The 17,973-nt window shown below is 51.8% G+C and overlaps 1 protein-coding gene across 2 annotated transcripts in view; it reads left to right on the forward strand.

Moving 5' to 3' along the window:
- Positions 1 to 17,973, forward strand: part of adgrb3 (adhesion G protein-coupled receptor B3) — a 142,962-nt gene that overhangs the window by 62,385 nt on the left and 62,604 nt on the right. For both annotated transcript variants that reach the window (XM_084709211.1, XM_084709213.1), the window contains exons 7-10: positions 1,421 to 1,522; positions 10,828 to 10,934; positions 14,278 to 14,472; positions 16,800 to 16,868. In XM_084709211.1, coding sequence (XP_084565337.1) covers positions 1,421 to 1,522; positions 10,828 to 10,934; positions 14,278 to 14,472; positions 16,800 to 16,868 — 473 coding nt within the window. The remainder of the gene's footprint in view (positions 1 to 1,420; positions 1,523 to 10,827; positions 10,935 to 14,277; positions 14,473 to 16,799; positions 16,869 to 17,973) is intronic.

Below are 17,973 nucleotides of genomic sequence, written 5' to 3' on the forward strand. Positions count from 1 at the left end.
CATATAGACTACATTAGAGACCCCCCCATGTAGACTACAATAGAGACCCCCCCATGTAGACTACAATAGAGACCCCCCCATATAGACTACAATAGAGACCCCCCATATAGACTACAATAGAGACCCCCCCATATAGACTACATTAGAGACCCCCCCATATAGATTACAATAGAGACACCCCATATAGACTACAATAGAGACCCCCCATATAGACTACATTAGAGACCCCCCCATATAGACTACAATAGAGACCCCCATATAGACTACATTAGAGACCCCCCCATGTAGACTACAATAGAGACCCCCCATGTAGACTACAATAGAGACCCCCCCATATAGACTACAATAGAGACCCCCCATGTAGACTACAATAGAGACCCCCCATATAGACTACATTAGAGAGCACAATGCAGACCACAGTACTAAGTGCAGGCCAGTCTGGGCTTCCTCTCTCCGTCACCAAGTCCAGCTGAGTGACACCATGCACATCCTGTCAGGACACTGGTCACTTCCTGGGTGTCATCTGGTCGTCACGTCTGTGACATTGTGACAGATCACCAGTCACTCAGAATGTCTAGATCATGACCGAGCACAATGTCTAGATCATGACCGAGCACAATGTTTAGATCATGACCGAGCACAATGTCTAGATCATGACCGAGCACAATGTTTAGATCATGACCGAGCACAATGTTTAGATCATGACCGAGCACAATGTTTAGATCATGACCGAGCACAATGTCTAGATCATGACCGAGCACAATGTTTAGATCATGACCGAGCACAATGTCTAGATCATGACCGAGCACAATGTTTAGATCATGACCGAGCACAATGTCTAGATCATGACCGAGCACAATGTCTAGATCATGACCGAGCACAATGTTTAGATCATGACCGAGCACAATGTCTAGATCATGACCGAGCACAATGTTTAGATCATGACCGAGCACAATGTCTAGATCATGACCGAGCACAATGTCTAGATCATGACCGAGCACAATGTTTAGATCATGACCGAGCACAATGTCTAGATCATGACCGAGCACAATGTTTAGATCATGACCGAGCACAATGTCTAGATCATGACCGAGCACAATGTGTAGATCATGACCGAGCAGGATCTTTGCAGAAAACATGAGAACGTATCTATTTTGAAGATGGCTTCATCCAAAGCAATGTAAAGGGGATTTGAAACTGCAGCGTCTTGATCTGCAATCAGATGCTGTTGCCACTGTGCTCTCACCCTGCTGGTGTAGATACGTATCTTGGTAGATGGGTCATTCTGAGAGGTCTCAGGCACAATTAACCCTCTCAGATAGCATGGGATTACAGCATCTTAAAAAAAGAGACATTCATGCATACTGGCTGCTCATTGGTTGGTGGTTTGGACGTATCGCTGAGTGTGTGTGTCCCGCAGCCCCCTATGAGATCTGCCCGGAGGACTACGCTGCAGCCAGCGTCTGGAGGAGGACCCCTTCTGGAGAGATGGCCTTCAACAGGTGCCCGCCTAACGCCACAGGTAACTACACTCCTCCATCACCTCCTCCACATAACACCACAGGTAACTACACTCCTCCATCACCTCCTCCACATAACACCACAGGTAACTACACTCCTCCATCACCTCCTCCACATAACACCACAGGTAACTACACTCCTCCATCACCTCCTCCACATAACACCACAGGTAACTACACTCCTCCATCACCTCCTCCCCATAACACCACAGGTAACTACACTCCTCCATCACCTCCTCCACATAACACCACAGGTAACTACACTCCTCCATCACCTCCTCCACATAACACCACAGGTAACTACACTCCTCCATCACCTCCTCCACATAACACCACAGGTAACTACACTCCTCCATCACCTCCTCCACATAACACCACAGGTAACTACACTCCTCCATCACCTCCTCCCCATAACACCACAGGTAACTACACTCCTCCATCACCTCCTCCCCATAACACCACAGGTAACTACACTCCTCCATCACCTCCTCCCCATAACACCACAGGTAACTACACTCCTCCATCACCTCCTCCACATAACACCACAGGTAACTACACTCCTCCATCACCTCCTCCACATAACACCACAGGTAACTACACTCCTCCATCACCTCCTCCCCATAACACCACAGGTAACTACACTCCTCCATCACCTCCTCCACATAACACCACAGGTAACTACACTCCTCCATCACCTCCTCCACATAACACCACAGGTAACTACACTCCTCCATCACCTCCTCCACATAACACCACAGGTAACTACACTCCTCCATCACCTCCTCCACATAACACCACAGGTAACTACACTCCTCCATCACCTCCTCCACATAACACCACAGGTAACTACACTCCTCCATCACCTCCTCCCCATAACACCACAGGTAACTACACTCCTCCATCACCTCCTCCCCATAACACCACAGGTAACTACACTCCTCCATCACCTCCTCCACATAACACCACAGGTAACTACACTCCTCCATCACCTCCTCCACATAACACCACAGGTAACTACACTCCTCCATCACCTCCTCCACATAACACCACAGGTAACTACACTCCTCCATCACCTCCTCCCCATAACACCACAGGTAACTACACTCCTCCATCACCTCCTCCACATAACACCACAGGTAACTACACTCCTCCATCACCTCCTCCCCATAACACCACAGGTAACTACACTCCTCCATCACCTCCTCCACATAACACCACAGGTAACTACACTCCTCCATCACCTCCTCCACATAACACCACAGGTAACTACACTCCTCCATCACCTCCTCCACATAACACCACAGGTAACTACACTCCTCCATCACCTCCTCCACATAACACCACAGGTAACTACACTCCTCCATCACCTCCTCCACATAACACCACAGGTAACTACACTCCTCCATCACCTCCTCCACATAACACCACAGGTAACTACACTCCTCCATCACCTCCTCCACATAACACCACAGGTAACTACACTCCTCCATCACCTCCTCCCCATAACACCACAGGTAACTACACTCCTCCATCACCTCCTCCACATAACACCACAGGTAACTACACTCCTCCATCACCTCCTCCACATAACACCACAGGTAACTACACTCCTCCATCACCTCCTCCACATAACACCACAGGTAACTACACTCCTCCATCACCTCCTCCACATAACACCACAGGTAACTACACTCCTCCATCACCTCCTCCACATAACACCACAGGTAACTACACTCCTCCATCACCTCCTCCACATAACACCACAGGTAACTACACTCCTCCATCACCTCCTCCCCATAACACCACAGGTAACTACACTCCTCCATCACCTCCTCCACATAACACCACAGGTAACTACACTCCTCCATCACCTCCTCCACATAACACCACAGGTAACTACACTCCTCCATCACCTCCTCCACATAACACCACAGGTAACTACACTCCTCCATCACCTCCTCCACATAACACCACAGGTAACTACACTCCTCCATCACCTCCTCCACATAACACCACAGGTAACTACACTCCTCCATCACCTCCTCCCCATAACACCACAGGTAACTACACTCCTCCATCACCTCCTCCACATAACACCACAGGTAACTACACTCCTCCATCACCTCCTCCACATAACACCACAGGTAACTACACTCCTCCATCACCTCCTCCACATAACACCACAGGTAACTACACTCCTCCATCACCTCCTCCCCATAACACCACAGGTAACTACACTCCTCCATCACCTCCTCCACATAACACCACAGGTAACTACACTCCTCCATCACCTCCTCCCCATAACACCACAGGTAACTACACTCCTCCATCACCTCCTCCACATAACACCACAGGTAACTACACTCCTCCATCACCTCCTCCACATAACACCACAGGTAACTACACTCCTCCATCACCTCCTCCACATAACACCACAGGTAACTACACTCCTCCATCACCTCCTCCACATAACACCACAGGTAACTACACTCCTCCATCACCTCCTCCACATAACACCACAGGTAACTACACTCCTCCATCACCTCCTCCCCATAACACCACAGGTAACTACACTCCTCCATCACCTCCTCCACATAACACCACAGGTAACTACACTCCTCCATCACCTCCTCCACATAACACCACAGGTAACTACACTCCTCCATCACCTCCTCCACATAACACCACAGGTAACTACACTCCTCCATCACCTCCTCCACATAACACCACAGGTAACTACACTCCTCCATCACCTCCTCCCCATAACACCACAGGTAACTACACTCCTCCATCACCTCCTCCACATAACACCACAGGTAACTACACTCCTCCATCACCTCCTCCACATAACACCACAGGTAACTACACTCCTCCATCACCTCCTCCACATAACACCACAGGTAACTACACTCCTCCATCACCTCCTCCACATAACACCACAGGTAACTACACTCCTCCATCACCTCCTCCACATAACACCACAGGTAACTACACTCCTCCATCACCTCCTCCCCATAACACCACAGGTAACTACACTCCTCCATCACCTCCTCCACATAACACCACAGGTAACTACACTCCTCCATCACCTCCTCCACATAACACCACAGGTAACTACACTCCTCCATCACCTCCTCCACATAACACCACAGGTAACTACACTCCTCCATCACCTCCTCCACATAACACCACAGGTAACTACACTCCTCCATCACCTCCTCCCCATAACACCACAGGTAACTACACTCCTCCATCACCTCCTCCCCATAACACCACAGGTAACTACACTCCTCCATCACCTCCTCCACATAACACCACAGGTAACTACACTCCTCCATCACCTCCTCCACATAACACCACAGGTAACTACACTCCTCCATCACCTCCTCCCCATAACACCACAGGTAACTACACTCCTCCATCACCTCCTCCACATAACACCACAGGTAACTACACTCCTCCATCACCTCCTCCACATAACACCACAGGTAACTACACTCCTCCATCACCTCCTCCACATAACACCACAGGTAACTACACTCCTCCATCACCTCCTCCACATAACACCACAGGTAACTACACTCCTCCATCACCTCCTCCACATAACACCACAGGTAACTACACTCCTCCATCACCTCCTCCACATAACACCACAGGTAACTACACTCCTCCATCACCTCCTCCACATAACACCACAGGTAACTACACTCCTCCATCACCTCCTCCACATAACACCACAGGTAACTACACTCCTCCATCACCTCCTCCACATAACACCACAGGTAACTACACTCCTCCATCACCTCCTCCACATAACACCACAGGTAACTACACTCCTCCATCACCTCCTCCCCATAACACCACAGGTAACTACACTCCTCCATCACCTCCTCCACATAACACCACAGGTAACTACACTCCTCCATCACCTCCTCCACATAACACCACAGGTAACTACACTCCTCCATCACCTCCTCCACATAACACCACAGGTAACTACACTCCTCCATCACCTCCTCCACATAACACCACAGGTAACTACACTCCTCCATCACCTCCTCCACATAACACCACAGGTAACTACACTCCTCCATCACCTCCTCCACATAACACCACAGGTAACTACACTCCTCCATCACCTCCTCCACATAACACCACAGGTAACTACACTCCTCCATCACCTCCTCCCCATAACACCACAGGTAACTACACTCCTCCATCACCTCCTCCACATAACACCACAGGTAACTACACTCCTCCATCACCTCCTCCACATAACACCACAGGTAACTACACTCCTCCATCACCTCCTCCACATAACACCACAGGTAACTACACTCCTCCATCACCTCCTCCACATAACACCACAGGTAACTACACTCCTCCATCACCTCCTCCCCATAACACCACAGGTAACTACACTCCTCCATCACCTCCTCCACATAACACCACAGGTAACTACACTCCTCCATCACCTCCTCCCCATAACACCACAGGTAACTACACTCCTCCATCACCTCCTCCACATAACACCACAGGTAACTACACTCCTCCATCACCTCCTCCACATAACACCACAGGTAACTACACTCCTCCATCACCTCCTCCACATAACACCACAGGTAACTACACTCCTCCATCACCTCCTCCACATAACACCACAGGTAACTACACTCCTCCATCACCTCCTCCACATAACACCACAGGTAACTACACTCCTCCATCACCTCCTCCCCATAACACCACAGGTAACTACACTCCTCCATCACCTCCTCCACATAACACCACAGGTAACTACACTCCTCCATCACCTCCTCCACATAACACCACAGGTAACTACACTCCTCCATCACCTCCTCCCCATAACACCACAGGTAACTACACTCCTCCATCACCTCCTCCACATAACACCACAGGTAACTACACTCCTCCATCACCTCCTCCCCATAACACCACAGGTAACTACACTCCTCCATCACCTCCTCCACATAACACCACAGGTAACTACACTCCTCCATCACCTCCTCCACATAACACCACAGGTAACTACACTCCTCCATCACCTCCTCCACATAACACCACAGGTAACTACACTCCTCCATCACCTCCTCCCCATAACACCACAGGTAACTACACTCCTCCATCACCTCCTCCACATAACACCACAGGTAACTACACTCCTCCATCACCTCCTCCACATAACACCACAGGTAACTACACTCCTCCATCACCTCCTCCCCATAACACCACAGGTAACTACACTCCTCCATCACCTCCTCCACATAACACCACAGGTAACTACACTCCTCCATCACCTCCTCCACATAACACCACAGGTAACTACACTCCTCCATCACCTCCTCCACATAACACCACAGGTAACTACACTCCTCCATCACCTCCTCCCCATAACACCACAGGTAACTACACTCCTCCATCACCTCCTCCACATAACACCACAGGTAACTACACTCCTCCATCACCTCCTCCACATAACACCACAGGTAACTACACTCCTCCATCACCTCCTCCACATAACACCACAGGTAACTACACTCCTCCATCACCTCCTCCCCATAACACCACAGGTAACTACACTCCTCCATCACCTCCTCCACATAACACCACAGGTAACTACACTCCTCCATCACCTCCTCCACATAACACCACAGGTAACTACACTCCTCCATCACCTCCTCCACATAACACCACAGGTAACTACACTCCTCCATCACCTCCTCCACATAACACCACAGGTAACTACACTCCTCCATCACCTCCTCCCCATAACACCACAGGTAACTACACTCCTCCATTACCGACGTTTCCACCAGAGTGAGTTATTTTTTCAAAACGGAAGCTAGCTAGCTTTAGTTAGCTTCTGTTACCTAGCAACCAAGTATAATACTCAAAGCAATGCTACTACCTGCTAGTGTTACTTGTTAACCTCCTAATTGTAAATTTTGAAGCCATACTATAGCGTTTTTCATATAGTTTTTGTCTATCGGAAAATAGTCAGTTGGAATGTTCAGAATCACACACGTGTGATGGGCCCGCTTTTGAACCATCACATGTGTGACGCTACGAATTAACAAGTTGATTTTATATCTAGTTGGACTGGTTTCAAGTAGAAATGGCTTGTTCAGTGACAAAATGTAAGTAAAGGACACATTAGGTTTAAAAATCTTATCAAGTCAATTTGTCTTTCTGCACTGACAGACAAATGTACTTGTAAGACTAAACACGCTCATAACTAATTATACTGATAGTTCTTCACTTAAATTTGATAGGGGCATTTTTGCAGTGTAAGGTTCTGATGACTAGAGGAATTCTTTCACAGTGATGGTGAAGCAAGTGTGTGTTTCTGTGTGTCTTGGGAAGTGTAGTGTGTGTGTGTGTGTGGGTGTGTGTGTGTGTGATAGGTGTTTGTGTGTGCGTGAAGCTAGCGTGTGTGTGTGATATGCAGGTAGGAAGAGAGCAAGCAGATGTGATGGGAGATGTGTGGGATGTGTGAAGGTAGAGTGTGTAGTGTGTGTATGTGTGTGTAGTGTGTGTATGTGTGTGTATGTGTGTGGGGGTGAGGGAGAGGGAGAGGGAGATAGAAAGAGGGGGGGAGAGGGAGAGAGAGGGGGGGTAGAGAGAGAGAGAGAGAGAGAGAGAGAGAGCAGAGGACGTAGCAGTGTTGAGGGTGACTGAGGGGGGTGAGGGGGGTGAGGGAGGTGAGGGGGGTGAGGGGGGTGAGGGTGACTGAGGGGGGTGAGGGAGGTGAGGGGGGTGAGGGGGGTGAGGGCGACTGAGGGGGGTGAGGGAGGTGAGGGGGGTGAGGGGGGTGAGGGTGACTGAGGGGGGTGAGGGGGGTGAGGGTGACTGAGGGGGGTGAGGGAGGTGAGGCGGGTGAGGGGGGTGAGGGTGACTGAGGGGGGTGAGGGTGACTGAGGGAGGTGAGGGGGGTGAGGGTGACTGAGGGGGGTGAGGGGGGTGAGGGTGACTGAGGGGGGTGAGGGTGACTGAGGGAGGTGAGGGGGGTGAGGGGGGTGAGGGGGGTGAGGGTGACTGAGGGGGGTGAGGGTGACTGAGGGAGGTGAGGGGGGTGAGGGGGGTGAGGGTGACTGAGGGGGGTGAGGGGGGTGAGGGTGACTGAGGGGGGTGAGGGTGACTGAGGGAGGTGAGGGGGGTGAGGGAGGTGAGGGGGGTGAGGGTGACTGAGAGGGGTGAGGGGGGTGAGGAGGGTGAGGGGGGTGAGGGTGACTGAGGGGGGTGAGGGTGACTGAGGGGGTGAAGGAGGTGAGGGGGGGAGTGTTCCTGAGGGGGGTGAGGGATGTGAGGGGGGTGAGGGGGGTGAGGGAGGTGAGGGGGGTGAGGGTGACTGAGGGAGGTGAGGGGGGTGAGGGTGACTGAGGGGGGTGAGGGTGACTGAGGGAGGTGAGGGGGGTGAGGGTGACTGAGGGGGGTGAGGGTGACTGAGGGGGGTGAGGGGGGGAGTGTTCCTGAGGGGGGTGAGGGTGACTGAGGGGGGTGAGGGGGGGAGTGTTCCTGAGGGGGGTGAGGGTGACTGAGGGGGGTGAGGGGGGGAGTGTTCCTGAGGGGGGTGAGGGTGACTGAGGGGGGTGAGGGGGGGAGTGTTCCTGAGGGGGGTGAGGGTGACTGAGGGGGGTGAGGGGGGGAGTGTTCCTGAGGGGGGTGAGGGTGACTGAGGGGGGTGAGGGGGGGAGTGTTCCTGAGGGGGGTGAGGGTGACTGAGGGGGGTGAGGGGGGGAGTGTTCCTGAGGCCTCTCAGCTGGAGCACACACCTGATGTGTGAAGAGCTCTGCAGCAGGCACACACACACACACACACACACACACACACACACACATTAACACAAATTATCTCTCACACACACACACACACACACACACATTAACACAAACTCTCTCTCACACACACACATTAACACAAACTCTCTCTCACACACACACACACACTAACACAAACTCTCTCTCACACACACACACACATAAACACATAAACACAAACTCTCTCACACACACACAAACACAAACTCTCTCTCTCACACACACACACACACACACACACACACACACACACACACACACATAAACACAAACTCTCTCTCTCACACACACACATAAACACCAACTCTCTCTCTCACACACACACACACACACACACACACACCCACACACACACACATAAACACAAACTCTCTCTCACACACACAAGTAACCACACACACACAGGTACACACACGACTCAGACACACATATATAAACACACACATACACACAGGTACACATTCATATATAAACACTCACTCGCACACACACACACACACACACACACACACACACACACAGATACCTGTGAGGATGTGTGTGACAGATGTCCCCTGTGAAGATGCTGGTCTGGGTGGGTTGTAGGGTCTGCCCAAGGGGTGTGTGTGTGTGTGTTTTATCATTGTGTGTCTGGTTGGTAAGGTGTGGGTGGTGCATGTGTTGCGATTCCAGGAAGTGTGCGTTGATGTGGGATCCTAATAGGTAAAGTAACTGTTCTTCTCATGTGAAGACATGCCGTGTTGCATTGTACACAGATGAAAGCACAGATGTTTTAAGAGGAGGTCTGGAGGGGAGGGGGAAGGGGGCGAGTGAGGGGGGGGGTGTTCTACAAGAGTATTCCCTCCAGCACTATAGCACATACTCAACACTCACACAATCCCTCCCTCTCCCTTTATCTCTCTATTGTTCTTTCACCCTTTCTTCTCTGTCTCTCTCTCTCTCTCTCTCTCTCTCTCTCTCTCTCTCTCTCTCTCTCTCTCTCTCTCTCTCTCTCTCTCTCTCTCTCTCTCTCTCTGTCTCTCTCTCCCTCTCTCTCTCTCTCTCTCCCTCTCTCTCTCTCTCTCTCTCTCTCTCTCTCTCTCTCTCTCTCTCTCTCTCTCTCTCTCTCTCTCTCTCTCTCTCTCACTTGCTCTCACTCGGTCTTCCTCCTTCCCTCTCCATCTATCTGTGGCCCTCTCTCACCCCAGTCTTACCATCTCAGAGGAGAGGGAACATGACAACAAAGAGAAGATGAGGCTCTTTTGAAGCGGTATTAATCTCTGTTTCCTTTCCTATTTTGTCCTTTGCACCTCACCCCCCCCATCTCTCTCTCTCTCTCCCCCTACCCGCCCTTTATACTTCTTTCAACCCTACTGTGTCCACCCCCTCCATCCCTGCCCTCCTGCCCTCTGCTCCTACTCCCCTCCTACCCCCTTCTCCAATCTCACCTCTGCCACCCCCCCCCCCCCCCGCTCCCTCTCTCCTGTTGCCAGGTACCACCAGTCGTCGCTGTGCTCTGGACGGCCGAGGCGTGGCCTTCTGGGAGCCTCCCAGCTACGCTCGCTGCATCACTAACGACTTCAGATACCTGCAGCAATCAGTAAGTTCACTGTCCGCCGACTGGCTCGTGCTCACTCGCACCCGGGTTCCACTGGGTCATCTGTTACCTTCCCCACGCTCCCTCCAGCCTTCCATGCCTCCATCTTTCCGTCCCTCCAGTTTTCCATTCTTCTTTCCCTCCATCCCTCCATTTGGTCACCCCTTCCTCAAACCCTCCATCCCTCAACCCCAATTCACGTGTGCTTCCTTTTCCATGTTTGCCCAGACAGGAAGTCAGACAGTGTGGTTATTTGTCTCCTGGCTAGACCAGCACAGTGGAAACAGAGTTTATGAGTGGTCAGGTCTAGAGCCTGTTAAATAATCTGCCTGTCATGCCAGGCCAAGAGCAGGTTTGACATTTAACAAAATAGAAGGACACTAAATAATGAAGGCAGGAAATACTGCCCTACTAGCCGTTTCAGTCAGCAGAGCTGGAGTTGAGTGCTGACTGCTAACCCAGAACAGCACCACCAAATGTCACCGCATCACCCCGACACAGCTCTCCTTCCCTCTTCTCCTCTTCTGTGGACTCCTCCTCCTCTATCCTCTCCTCCTTCCCTCGTCCTCTCTTCTCCTCCTCCTCTATCCTCTCCTCCTTCCCTCTTCTCCTCTTCTGTTGACTCCTCCTCCTCTATCCTCTCCTCCTTCCCTCGTCCTCTCTTCTCCTTTACCTCTATCCTCTCCTTTTCCTCTCTTCCTCTCCTCCCCCTACTCCTCTATCCTCCCCTCCTTCCCTCGTCCTCTCTTCTCCTTTACCTCTCTTCCTCTCCTCCCCCTACTCCTCTATCCTCTCCTCCTTCCCTCGTCCTCTCTTCTCCTTTACCTCTCTTCCTCTCCTCCCCCTCCTCCTCTATCCTCTCCTCCTTCCCTCGTCCTCTCTTCTCCTCCTCCTCTATCCTCTCCTCCTTCCCTCTTCTCCTCTTCTGTTGACTCCTACTCCTCTATCCTCTCCTCCTTCCCTCGTCCTCTCTTCTTCTCCTCCTCTATCCTCTCCTCCTTCCCTCTTCTCCTCTTCTGTTGACTCCTCCTCCTCTATCCTCTCCTCCTTCCCTCGTCCTCTCTTCTCCTTTTCCTCTCTTCCTCTCCTCCCCCTACTCCTCTATCCTCCCCTCTCCTTTACCTCTCTTCCTCTCCTCCCCCTCCTCCTCTATCCTCTCCTCCTTCCCTCGTCCTCTCTTCTCCTCCTCCTCTATCCTCTCCTCCTTCCCTCTTCTCCTCTTCTGTTGACTCCTACTCCTCTATCCTCTCCTCCTTCCCTCGTCCTCTCTTCTTCTCCTCCTCTATCCTCTCCTCCTTCCCTCTTCTCCTCTTCTGTTGACTCCTCCTCCTCTATCCTCTCCTCCTTCCCTCGTCCTCTCTTCTCCTTTTCCTCTCTTCCTCTCCTCCCCCTACTCCTCTATCCTCTCCTCCTTCCCTCGTCCTCTCTTCTCCTCCTCCTCTATCCTCTCCTCCTTCCCTCTTCTCCTCTTCTGTTGACTCCTCCTCCTCTATCCTCTCCTCCTTCCCTCGTCCTCTCTTCTTCTCCTCCTCTATCCTCTCCTCCTTCCCTCTTCTCCTCTTCTGTTGACTCCTCCTCCTCTATCCTCTCCTCCTTCCCTCGTCCTCTCTTCTCCTCCTCCTCTATCCTCTCCTCCTTCCCTCGTCCTCTCCTTTTCTCCTCCTCTATCCTCTCCTCCTTCCCTCGTCCTCTCCTCCCCCTACTCCTCTATCCTCCCCTCCTTCCCTCGTCCTATCCTCTCCTTTACCTCTCTTCCTCTCCTCCCCCTACTCCTCTATCCTCCCCTCCTTCCCTCGTCCTCTCTTCTCCTTTACCTCTCTTCCTCTCCTCCCCCTACTCCTCTATCCTCCCCTCCTTCCCTCGTCCTCTCTTCTCCTTTACCTCTCTTCCTCTCCTCCCCCTACTCCTCTATCCTCTCCTCCTTCCCTCGTCCTCTCTTCTCCTCCTCCTCTATCCTCTCCTCCTTCCCTCTTCTCCTCTTCTGTTGACTCCTACTCCTCTATCCTCTCCTCCTTCCCTCGTCCTCTCTTCTCCTCCTCCTCTATCCTCTCCTCCTTCCCTCTTCTCCTCTTCTGTTGACTCCTACTCCTCTATCCTCTCCTCCTTCCCTCGTCCTCTCTTCTCCTTTACCTCTCTTCCTCTCCTCCCCCTACTCCTCTATCCTCTCTTCTCCTTTTCTCCACCTGTCCTCCGCTGTCCTACCATGTTGTCTTTGTCACTCCTCTTCTCTCTCTCTCCCCTCCTCTTCTCTCTCTCTCCCCTCCTCTTCTCTCTCTCTCCCCTCCTCTTCTCTCTCTCTCCCCTCCTCTTCTCTCTCTCTCCCCTCCTCTTCTCCTTCCCTTTCCTCTCCTACTCTATGCTCCTCCTCTCGTCCTCTGCCCCTCTCCTCTTCTCTCCCTCTCCTGGTCTCCCCCTCTCCTCTTCTCTCCCTCTCCAGACTATCTTTTCCTCTTCTCTCCTCCTCTCCTCCTCTCCTCCTCCTCTCCTCCTCTCCTCCTCTCTTCCTCTCCTCCTCCTCTCCTCCGCTCTCCTCTTCTTCATGCTCTAGTTAACACTTTCAGACCTTCATTGGCTCGACCTTAAACAGCAGCCAAATGAGGCCCGGTTTAGGGAGGAGGAGGGGATGGGTGGAGAGGGGGAGGGCTTGCGGTAAAGAGTAGGGGGTAGGAGTTAAGGGATGGAGGAGAGGTGCTCAAGAGGATGTCTTCATTAAGCATCTGTCCTTGTGCGCCATTTGCTTTAATGTGCACCACAGCGTGTAAAAGGAAACGATTACCTTGTGTATCATAGACTGGGAAAGAGAGAGGCCATGAAGGGAGGAGGATGAGCGAGGGGGAGCGAGAGAGGAGGAGAGAAAGGAGGAGGGAGAGAGATGAGTATAGTGAGGGGGGAGAGAAAGAAGAGTGGAGGAGAGAGAGAAGAAAGCGAAGGAAGAGAGAGAAGGAGTGAGAATAGAAGAGAGAAAAATATAATTGAGTTATTGTACATACACTCAGTGATTGATTGATGGATTGATTCATTGATTGATTGATTCATTTAGTCATGATGTCTGCTCTGCTGTTTATAGTTCCTGTCTACAGTATACTGTACATCTAAACAGTAAATATTGTACACTATAGTTTAAATCCTTCAAATACACAATGTTACAGTGCATAGTTCAAGTATTCAGTAAACTGAATATTACCGTGGGCAACACTTTACATGACATGAATAAGGATGTCACAGCATTAGCAACATGGCACCCTCTAGTACTCCCTCCAGTACAGCATATTTCTAGTCTGTGTCAGCCTGTTGTGCTACTTGTGGATCCAAACGCCCCAAGTCCTCTGCTCTGCCTCTCCTGGAGGTTCAAGGCCACCTCGCCAAGGGCCAGAGACTGCTGGCGGGCGATGGCATGTCCCACGTCACCAAGAACCTGCTGGACCTCACCCAGAGAGGGAACTTGTACGCCGGGGACCTGCTGTGCTCTGTGGAGATCCTGAGGAACGTGACGGACACCTTCAGGAGGGCCAGCTACGAGCCGTCCTCCGACGACGTGCAGGTACACTGCTTACCTGTGATATGTCGGTGTAGTGGTACTGATATGGCTGTGATATGATGACAATTTTATATGGGCATGAATAGATGTGTGATTGTCACAACGGGTGACAGTAATCGTGACAGTAATGGTGACAGTGCTGGTGACAGTAACAGTGACAGTAATAGTGATAGTAATTGTTAAAGTAATAGTGACAGTAATGGTGACAGTAATGATGACAGTAATAGTTACAGTAATAGTGACAGTACTGGTGACAGTACTGGTGAGAGTAATGGTGACAGTACTAGTGACAGTAATGGTGACAGTAAGGGTGACAGTACTGGTGACAGTAATGGTGACAGTACTGGTGACAGTAATAGTGACATTAATGGTGACAGTACTAGTGACAGTAATGGTGACAGTAATGGTGACAGTACTAGTGACAGTAATGGTGACAGTACTGGTGACAGTAATGGTGACAGTACTGGTGACAGAAATGGTGACAGTACTGGTGACAGTACTGGTGACAGTACTGGTGACAGAAATGGTGACAGTACTGGTGACAGTACTGGTGACAGTAATAGTGACAGTACTGGTGACAGTAATAGTGACAGTAATGGTGACAGTATTAGTGATAGTAATGCTGACAGTATTAGTGATAGTAATGCTGACAGCACTGTAGACGTGTGTGTGTAGATGTGTGTGTGTAGATGTGTGTCTGTAGATGTGTGTCTGTAGATGTGTGCGTGTAGATGTGTGTGTTTAGATGTGTGTGTGTAGATGTGTGTGTCTAGACGTGTGCCCGGGTGTGTTTGTCTGGCTGAATACTTGATCCTCTCTGTGTCAATAGGATGATAGAGATGAGTCAAAAGCACCACCTACATCTCCAATAAGATCATTCATGTCCTCTGGGTGTGTGTGTTTCAGTGTGTGTCTGTGTGTCTATGCTAATGCAGTGTTAAGGTGGTTCACTTTACCACCAGAGGGAGCATTAGATTCAAGTAAAAACAGAAGAGGGGAGGAGAGAAGAGGAGAAGAGAGGAGAGGAGAGGAGAGGAGAGGAGAGAAGAGGAGAAGAGAGGAGAGGAGAGGAGAGAAGAGGAGAAGAGAGGGGAGGAGAGGAGAGAAGAGGAGAGGAGACTAAAGGAGAAGGGAGGAGAGAAGAGGGAAGGGGAGGAGCCTGTGGAATCGTCTGATTGTCTTAGACTTAGTCTCTTGGAGCCATCTTTTATCTGGAGGTGGTGAAGGAGGAGGTGTGGGGGGAGCGAGGAGGAGGTGGGGGGGAGCGAGGAGGAGGTGGGGGGGGAGCGAGGAGGAGGTGGGGGGGAGCGAGGAGGAGGTGGGGGGGGAGCGTGGAGGAGGTGGGGGGGGAGCGTGGAGGAGGTGGGGGGGGAGCGAGGAGGAGGTGTGGGGGGGGAGCGAGGAGGAGGTGGGGGGGGAGCGAGGAGGAGGTGTGGGGGGGGAGCGAGGAGGAGGGTTTGGCCTTTCTGTTCTTGTGCAGCACTGCCATACAGAAGGGGCTCTCTCTTGTCAGTCTAATTACTGGAGGGGGTCTTACTCAGGCTGCAGAGATGCTCGTTTGTAGCTGAATCCAGAGTTTCTGTTTCTTTCTAACACTGCTGACTTTGCTCGCCCTCTTCCTCTCTCTCTCTTTCTCTCTCTCTGATTGGAGGTCTTGGAGAACCTCCTGCTTGTAATGCTTAGGCAGCTTATTGCCAGTGAATGTTATTGACTGTGCATGTAGGTGTATGTGTGTATGGTGCGTGTGTGTGTTTTGTGGCATGCACGTGTGGTTAATGTATGTACACATGATATGTGTGTGTGTGTGTGCTCGTGTGTGTGTTTCTGAGTGTGTCATGGAGGAAGCTTGGCCATTTTATTTATAATGACGTGAATATCTGTTCTTTACTGCCGAAGCTGTGTAGACATTTACAACATCTGCCCCGCCCACTCTTTCTCTCTCCCCCCCCCTCTCTCCCTGCACTTTCGCTCTCCCTCTTCTCCCCTCTTTCTCGTTCTCTACCTCTCCCTCTTCCCACTCTTTACCTCTCCCTCTCTCTATCTTTCTCTGTCCCTCCCTCCCTCCCTCCCTCCCTCCCTCCCTCCCTCCCTCCCTCCCTCCCTCCCTCCCTCCCTCCCTCCCTCCCTCCCTCCCTCCCTCCCTCCCTCCCTCCCTCCCTCCCTCCCTCCCTCCCTCCCTCCCTCCCTCCCTCCCTCCCTCCCTCCCTCCCTCCCTCCCTCCCTCCCTTCCTCTGTGTCTGTCTTTCTCTCTCTCCCTTCCTCTGTCTCTCTCTTTCCCTCCTTATGTCCCTCCCTCCCTCTGTGTCTCTCCCTCTCTCTCTCTCCTCCAGAACTTCTTCCAGATCATCAGTAACCTGCTGGAGGAGGAGAACAGGGACAAGTGGGAGGATGCCCAGCAGGTGTGTGTTCCCTCCATGTCCCTCTCTCTCTGCAGCCGCGTGGCTCTGTTAGTGACGGCCACAGTGACGCCCGGGCCCTCAACAGACCTCCTCGCAACACCTGACAGACGTGCTCATTTACACACTCGTCCGGACCACGGCTGTGAGATTCCTCAAGCGTCGGTCGTCACGGTTGAAATTCTGCTAGTCACCACAGGGTGGCAGCAGTGCAGGCTCAGTCTGGGCTGTGACGCTGGTCTGCCCCACACGCTCACTGAGTCTCCACTGAAGCTGGATCTCTCCCGTTCAGAAGTCATAAGGGGTGCCGAGGACATTGCAGTGTCACTAGACCTTATCAGAGATCAGTTTGCAGCTCATAGAGAAAGTTGGCCAATAATACCCTACAGACAAACTGGCAGGCAGATATACAGACTGGCAGGCAGGCTGGCAGACTAGCAGACAAGCAGACAGGGCTGAGAGGAACCTTCTCATCCCAAACAACTGCCACTTAACCATGCCCCCCGCCCCATCATGCCCCCCCCCCATGCCCCCTGCCCCACCCCTGACCTCCCCCTGTCCCCCAAACACCAGTGTGAGCCCCTATCTCTGGGCCACCTTTAATCTGCAGTCTTCATCAGTGTGTCTGTCAACTCGCTTTGCTAAATTGCTTCCTTTGAGAGGAATCCTCACCTGACCCCATACACAGGATTGAGGGAGCCCTTTCAAAGCACTCTAATCCTGTTGTTGTGGGTTTTCTTCCATCACTCGCGCTCTCTGTGGTTTACCTGTGCCTAGGCACAGAGGCAAGAGGAGAGGGAGGGGGTCTGATAGCAGTACTAGATCTCTCTCTGTATTCTCCTCTTGTCTCTTATCTGTCCTCCCTCTCTCCTTCTCTCTCCTTCTCTCCCTCTCTCTTTCTCTCTCTCTCTCTCTCTCTCTCTCTCTCTCTCTCTCTCTTCCTTCCTCTCTCTCTCTCTCTCTCTCTCTGTCTCTCTCTCTCTCTCTCTCTCCCCCTATCTCTCTCTCCCTCTCCCTCTCCCTCTCCCTCTCCCTCTCCCTCTCCCTCTCCCTCTCCCTCTCCCTCTCCCTCTCCCTCTCCCTCTCTCTGTCTCTGTCTCTCTCCCTC

The sequence above is a fragment of the Hypomesus nipponensis genome, chromosome 11, assembly GCF_054491055.1.
Source record: "Hypomesus nipponensis isolate SF chromosome 11, ASM5449105v1, whole genome shotgun sequence".
Taxonomy (NCBI): domain Eukaryota; kingdom Metazoa; phylum Chordata; class Actinopteri; order Osmeriformes; family Osmeridae; genus Hypomesus; species Hypomesus nipponensis.